The sequence below is a fragment of the Oryzias latipes genome, chromosome 9, assembly GCF_002234675.1.
Source record: "Oryzias latipes chromosome 9, ASM223467v1".
Classification (NCBI taxonomy): Eukaryota; Metazoa; Chordata; class Actinopteri; order Beloniformes; family Adrianichthyidae; genus Oryzias; species Oryzias latipes.
This window is the reverse complement of record NC_019867.2, coordinates 310,059-317,686: the sequence shown is the minus strand read 5'-3', so window position 1 is coordinate 317,686 and position 7,628 is coordinate 310,059. Positions and strand designations below refer to the sequence as shown.

General features: G+C 51.2%; 1 protein-coding gene across 1 annotated transcript; it reads left to right on the top strand.

The window, feature by feature from the left end:
- Window positions 1–723: 723 nt before the first annotated feature.
- On the top strand, window positions 724–6,691 carry spina (spindlin protein A; the record flags this gene model as incomplete). The annotated part of the gene is given in 7 exon segments (NM_001104793.2): window positions 724–761; window positions 2,976–3,211; window positions 3,983–4,031; window positions 4,435–4,529; window positions 5,569–5,724; window positions 5,858–6,091; window positions 6,324–6,691. Coding segments are annotated over 6 exon segments (771 nt in total). The 5' UTR covers window positions 724–761; window positions 2,976–3,174.
- Window positions 6,692–7,628: the final 937 nt, after the last annotated feature.

Here is a 7,628-nt window from a genome sequence, read left to right as displayed (position 1 = left end):
CGACAATAGCATAACAATTATTAAAAAGAAATTTTTACCTTTTTATTTGTTTTACCTTAAAGATTTTCACATGCATGTCCCACTCGATCCATCAAAGTTGTATCCAGTGTTTCTAGGTAAAGGTGATATTAATGGAATATACAGAAAAAGAAAAATCCAAGTTGAAGGAAATGAGAGTCTCTGCAGGAATCTACCGTGTCTCTCCTCAGAGGGACACCAGAGTCTGGGTCAACTTCAACAAGACCAGCCCCCTGCAGATCTGAGAGGTCTGTGGGGCCCATTTTACTGCTGATGGGAATCTGACTGAAAAACAGAGACAGCACCGTGTGGAGTATTGAGTATTCATGTTTGGAGGCCTCAGGCCTCAGTCAGACCGCATAAAAAGACAAAGCGGGGGCTTGGTAGTACGGGGGTCCACTTTTCACCTCAATCCGGTATGACAATGTTGTTTTCACTAGTTTAAAAAGCAAAGGCCCTTAATTGTTTAGGACAGAAAGGATTGAATGGTTGAAGGTTTGGGAAAACATTTTGAGAAACACTGATATGATCCTCTGACGTGTGATGGCGCCAAACTGCAGGAACGAAGAGTTTCCTGTCCTGGACGGACAGAGGTGGGATGCTTTTATTCTGAAGGGCAGTCACGTTCCCGCCTTTCTTAGGTCTGAGGGCGGCGGGTTTGACGCAGCGGAGCCCCGACGGACGCAGAGCGGATCGACCTGCGGCGGAGAGCGGGATTATGCGACGCCGCTGATCGCTGTGCGGTAAGTGACCGCGTCCCCGACGCCGTTACCGACACGTTTGTCCGGTTTCCCCCACAAAACAACAGCGACCTGCGCGTGCTCCACCCCGCCCCCTCCCTCCTTTGTTCGTTTGCGCCTTTTCGCAGCAGCGTTTGTAAACACTGGCGCAATATGGCCACCGTCTGCGGAAGGAACGCCGCTTTCTGCGCACATTTACGCTTTTTTAGCGTCCGTGCTGAGGTCACCGAGCGAGCCACGACCTCCGTCTGCGCACCGGCATCCCAGTCACGCGGCGGCTGTTTCCACCGCCGTTAACGTAAACCGCGAGTACGCAGGGGAGGAAAATCCCAAACGGAGCCCAGCAGGGCCGGCTCCAACCCCCACAGGGCCGCGGGCAGGGAGCGAGAGCCCCCCCCCCCCGGATCCCCTGCAGGAGTCTGGAACCGGTTTTCCTCATTCCGACCATTCAGGCCGTCCACCGTCTGGCCCTTCAGTTCCTTTGTCGTCACGGGGTTGCTGGAGCCTATCCCAGTGAGGGGTCAGAGTTGTCCACAGACGGTGGAGCCACTGCTTCACACCTGAAGGACACTTTAGAATCACCGGTCAACCCATGCAGCAGGTTCTGGACTGTGAGGAACCCGTGAACCAGGAGAACATGCACACAGGAAGAACCCAGCTAGGGATTTGAACCGGACGACCACTACACCACAAAGCCGCCCTTTTTATAGGGGACCAAATATGTCAAATTCATTGGATTGCCCTGATCTTTCTGTCACCGTTAAGGGCTTAAAGAAACCTTTCTAATGGTCTAAGGATCAGTCAGATGGGTCATAAAATAAGTTATGGCGTTTGAAGTGACCACATGTGGGCCTCATTTCATTCATTCATTCATCTTCTAAACCCGTCACAAAACACTTATTTTGTTGAAAATACCACCTTCTAAAAGTATTTCTTTAAGCTACATCTGCTCCTTTATGTTTGTGGACATTGTCTGCAGCCAATCAGCTTACTCTAAACCGGTCACATGACCACATGTCCTCTGTTGGACACAGAGGCTTGCAAACACAAAACAGTACCTGCTGACGGTTTGTTATCATGAAATTTGCAGGAGTATCAAAAGTATCAAAAGTAGACACCAACCATCTGACCTTAGAAAGCTGACGAGAAGTTTGAACCACAAATTTCATCCGGAAAATGTCCCAACTTGTACTGCATGGATTTAAAAAAAATCAAGAAGCGGGTTAAAGAAAAAACTGGACTATTTTATCACTAGATTTGTATGCATGGATACTACCACTGATCTAGTGATGCTAATTGTAAGAAGGAGAGGACGCTGCAGCCTGGCGTGTAGCTCAGACAGAACGTTCTAGTAGCTACGCTAGGTCACACGGCGCGCATGCCTGCTTTCTACCGTCAATAATACTCTGAAATATTCCATGTTTGACGTTTTCTTCTCATCCGACTGATCTTAGTCCTCAAAGACCCTCTGATGGTTGGAGGTCACCAACCCATTTTTAAACCTTAAGGGAAGATAGTGAATTGTTTTCAATCTTTTCATTTGCGCCCGTCATCAGAGGCCACACCCACTCTGCTAATCAGACGCAGCGAGCTACACACCTGAAATAACGGCCCCCAACCCTAGAACTGGAAGGGTAGACGTTAGATGGATTCCATTTTAGAAATGTTTCATGGCTCCAAACAGAGATGTCAACATATTTGAGTGAATTTACCTGAGTGATGAACTCCTTCATCACCTGTGACTCAGGATGAGCTGAGAGCAGATCCACCTGCCCCATGTCACCTGGGCGGGTTGCCTCATCTGCCCCTCAGGTGTTGGTGGTCTTCATGTTCTGCTGACACCTGAAGGATGTAGGATTCCTGCCTCACAGGCTCCAGCTCAGTTGTTGATTTTAGTTCCTGTTGAGCCGTTTTGATGAACGCTGTGGTTTAAAAGAAGCAACTTCTGAGGGGCAACACCAGGGGGCAACTGCTGTCTGCGCAGCCATGCACCACTTCCTGTTCTCATTGTCAGCAGCACACTCGTCAAATGTGGAGCAGAAGCAGGAAACACCTGTGGAAGTTCAGCCTGGTCCAAGGCCTGGGCCCACCAGAGTCCGTAGGTTCTGATCAGGTCCGACCTGGAGACCTGTTCCACAGCAGGTCTGGACCTGCATCGGCTCCAGAAGACTAGAAATAAAGTGCTATGCTTGACTAACCCCTGATGTTCCTTCTCAGGGTCAGAAGTCTGTGGGCCGGCGCTTTGTTCCTGCTGCTGGTCCATACCTGTCCTGGCGGCACACCTTCAGGAGCTCAGCATAAGCCCCACCTCCTCCCTCCTTTCCCCACCCTTCCCTTGTCTCCTGCCCCCGCCCTTTCATCCTGCACTCTGTTGGCTGGTGAGGATCTCCTCCAAGCAGCTGCTACAGCTGTATGAATGAAGACGCCCTTCAGGAGCCCGTCAGCCTCAGGGGGTAAGTACCCCCCCCCGGGTTCTGCATGGAAATGTTCTCCATGGATGGAGACGTTCAGACGGCTTAATGTTGGGCTGTCGCTTAAAGTAGCCAACATCTTTTTTTACTTGTCCAGCAGCAAACGGATCGACGCTGAAGGCCTCCTGTGTTGGACAGCTGTTACTGTTACAGCAGGGTTTATGGATCTTCTGACACGGGAGGCATTTATTTATGTAAACCCCCTTTGGATTTGAGGCTAAATTTTATATTAATTATGTTTAGATGCATTTTTTGTTGGGCCGGGTCAGGGTGCCCAGTTCAGGTCCCCCTCTTGCTGGTAAGCCCTCCAGCCCGGACAGGCGGCCCACCGCCACCCAGGGGTTCTGGGCATCCCCCCACCCCAAGTCCTGGCACGGACCGGTGCACCCCAAGGGAGACCTGCGTCACGCCCACCCGCTCACTCCCCGGGAAGTCCAGTAGAAAGCAGGGCAGGGGTCCCTCCCCCTGCATGAAAAGACCACCAGGCCCACAAAGTCAGCACCCAGGCGCTGGCCCTGCAAGAGAAAGAGCTGGGTCAGGTACCGACAGGACAGAGGCAGCTGACCGGTCAGGGCTGCCCATGATTGTCTCAGTGAAGACCCCATCCCGCCCAAAATGTTTTCAGGGGCCACACCCCTCATCATGACGACATGCATGGCCACGGCTCTTATGTTGGTGCTATGCGTGGCCACGCCCCCCATGGTCATGACTCATGTGGCCACACCCAGCTGACTTCATTTGTTTGTGTTTCAGGACAGCCAGGCGTTTCTGCAAACATGATGAAGAAGAAGAACCCGCACAAGTACGTAGTTCAGCTGTTGGTGGTCGTCTGGTGACCATCAGCTGTCGGTTAGACGAGCAGCTGACATCCAGCAGCAGAAAGGAATTCTGGGAGGGTTTGTTATAATTCAGGCCATCTGGAAGAAACTTGAACTACTTCCACCGTTTTTTGGGAGGTCTGTACCTATTTAAAGAGACAGTTGCCCCCCATGACCCAAACCCAGCTCAAAAGGAAGATGAAGAGTAGTTTGTTAAGTAACACATTCGGTGATGAAGGTGTAAGAAAGCGGTGCCAGTGCTTCTAGTGGTGACGCTGCTCCTTTTTCTATGAAGTGAAGAAGTGATGCTCACATTTGAAACGTGAGCTCTGTTCACACAAAAGCGTGGATTCAATTTCATCGTCTGCTTCTTCCTCCGTCTTTTAGGAAGCTCAGGACCAGCGTTGGTCCCAGTAAGACTCTGGCTGCGCCCAGAGGGAACCTGGTCGGCTGCAGGATCCAGCACACCTGGAGGGAGGGCAGTAAGTGACTTGGGCTACGATCACACTGCAGGGCTTAATTTCCAATTAAATGTGAACTTTTATGATCTCCTGTGTGACCGTGGAATGACCCAGAAGTGACCCGCATGCGCAGAACTCAACGGTGAACGACGTCACTGTTGTTTATGAACATAGCTAACGTTAGCATGGATGTCAACAACAGTGTTGTCAACAGCTGAGCTCTTTTTAATACATTTATTTTCACAAAGGAGCAGCAAAGTTACAATCTTCTCATTTTAAGAAGGCATTGGAGCCAGGGTCATCTGGACCCACTGCAGTGGAATGGGGATCTGTGTGTGTGTGTGTGTGTGTGTGTGTGTGTGTGTGTGTGTGTGTGTGTGTGTGTGTAAGAGACAGGAGAAGAGCGCTGGAGGGAGTGAGGGGGGCAGCGGGGGCGCACATTCATGTTGTGTGTTAGGACGAAGGAGAACGGTGATAAAAGGTTTCCCCCAGAATAAATGCGATGGACTCTTTATTAACCCGTTCTGGAGAATCTGAGGGTCCAAACGGGGAAGTGAGCCCGGAGGAGGATCCACCTTCTGTCCCCCGTCCTTCTGACCACGATCGGAAAGGGGGAAAAGTCATGGCGAGGAAGGTTCAACGCCACGCTCGGCCATTTAGCTGGAAATGTTCGGTCTGAAGTTTGGCCTGAATACAGCTGTCACTCCAAATATGAATCAATGGGTGACCTCACTTCCCTTCCACTGACTGGTCTCAGCAGCATCGTCCACCACGGTTGATGTTTATGTTCTCGTCTCCGCCTACTTCAACGCAGAATGATGATGTTTGTAGCGTATCGATGACGTATTCATGTGGCCTTGCCGGTCAGAAGGAGGTCGCAGTTCAAAAAATCGGATCTGTGTCGTTCTGACTGTCATGAAAAGATCAGATCCAGGTCACATAGGGGCAAAAACATGGGGATTGGGTCGTTTCAGCCTGCAGTGTGAACGTAGCCTTTGAGTATTTCACCTGAAACTGTCATGGAGACAGAAAACCTGCTAAACACCATTTCTCTGTCCAGCAAAGTCTTCCCAGTGGAAGGGAATGGTCCTGGACCAGGTCCCAGTCAACCCTTCCCTCTACCTGATTAAATACGACGGTTTTGACTGCATCTACGGCCTGGAGCTGTACAGCGACGTTCGGGTGGTGGGGCTGGAGGTGCTGCCCGACAGAGCGGGTGAGGCCTAGACCATGTCTGCTGTTGCTCATGAACTGGACAGCTGTTCAGATCTTAGTCTTCAAGTGAAAATGATTTGATCCTCGTCTTTATTTGACTTTTGGCCACACCCCTCTGTCTGTGATTGGCCCAGCTCCGGCCCGTGTGACTGACTCGCTGCTGGCAGAGACGATGATCGGAAAGGCGGTGGAGCACATGTTTGAGACAGAGGAGGGGCCAAAAGAGGAGTGGAGAGGGATGGTTCTGGCCCGAGCCCCCATCATGACCTCCTGGTTCTACATCACCTACGAGAAGGATCCGGTCCTCTACATGTACCAGCTGCTGGACGACTACAAGGAGGGAGACCTGCGCATCATGCCCGACTCCAGTGAGTGTCAGTAGGCCTGGGTGAAAATCAGAAAAAGTGACGGAGCACAAACTGATGGATAAACGACCTCAAACTTGACCGAATACAGACCAAAAACCCCCTAAAGGTAGACTGGAAGCAGGCTGACGACAGAACAGTGGACAACCGACCAACAACTGACCTACAACAGGCAGAAACCGGAGTCCTTTAGGTTCCTGAGCAGCTCTAACCATCTCCCTGTCTTTGTCCACAGATGAGGGGGGGGGAGCAGAGCGGGAGCCCGGCGAGGTGGTGGACAGTCTGGTGGGGAAACAGGTGGAGTACGCCAAAGAGGACGGAGGGAAGCGCTCGGGGATGGTCATCCACCAGGTGGAAGCCAAGCCGTCGGTTTACTTCATCAAGTTTGACGACGACTTCCACATCTACGTCTACGACCTGGTGAAAACCTCCTAGAGAACTGCCGCGGGCGGGGTCAGACACGGGTCACTCCCCCAACCGCCTGTGTGGGGAGGGGCCTGTGGAGGTTCCCACCCGTCCTCTGGAGAACCAAACTTGTAGGGGCTCCACAGCACCTGGAGTCATTGCGGTTCTGACTCTGGTGGGTGTCTGTGGAAGCCGGTGCACCCCCTCCCCCCAAAGGTGCCAAGAACATTGTTGAACAAAGTTCCACGTCAGCCTTCTGTCATCCGTCTGAGGGTCCTGAGTTTCTGCAGAACCCTGACCCCCCCATGAGGAAGAGGCAGCTGAACACATCCCATCCCTGCTTTTCTTTGCTGGGGGGCTGAGCTACCCCATGTCATGTGGACCTTCTGCAAATGCTGGGATCTTAGAGCAGGGGGCGTTTGGGGGTCTTCTGACTCCTCTGGACGATGCTTCCTGTCTTCAAATGTTTCCAGAAATCTTCCGGTCGCTTCCTTTCTCGGAAAGTCTTTCCAGGCATCTCGGTTCTAGATCGGCCTCTGGTGGTTTCCAAACAGACCAGATTTTTGATCCTAAACTATGTTTCTTTATTCTCCGTTTTGGATCTAGAGCCCAGAATCTGGAGTTTTCTGTCCAGATCCAGAACTGGAACCTTCTGTGCATATGTGTGTTCTTTCTGGACTGGAAGCTCATTTATCTGGATGTTTTTGTTTTTTATGAGTAGAGACGGTCATTTCCAGGTCTGAAGGAGTCTCCGGACGTTTTCAGGATCCCAGGAGCTCGAATAAAGACGAACATTCGTTTGTGGTTTATTGACAAACATGCAGCCTGAATAAATATCTGGAGTCTGGAAGTGAAGGTCTGATGTTTGACATTGTTTTCCTGAAACGAACGCAGGCTGAACGCTCAACACTATCAGACATAGTAGTCGGGTTTAGTTCTGGAAGAACGGTTCCCTTCAGAGGAAACGTCATCACAGCTCCGGATCAGGGAGCTCTGGGGCCTGTTTCAGAAAGGAGGTTAAGTGTAAACTCTGAGTGCGTTAACCCTGAAATCAGGGAAACCCTGGGTTTTCCGTTTCAGAATGGGAGGTTTGTTAAACCAGAGAAAGCAGAGTAAGTCAAACCCGTTTCTGAAA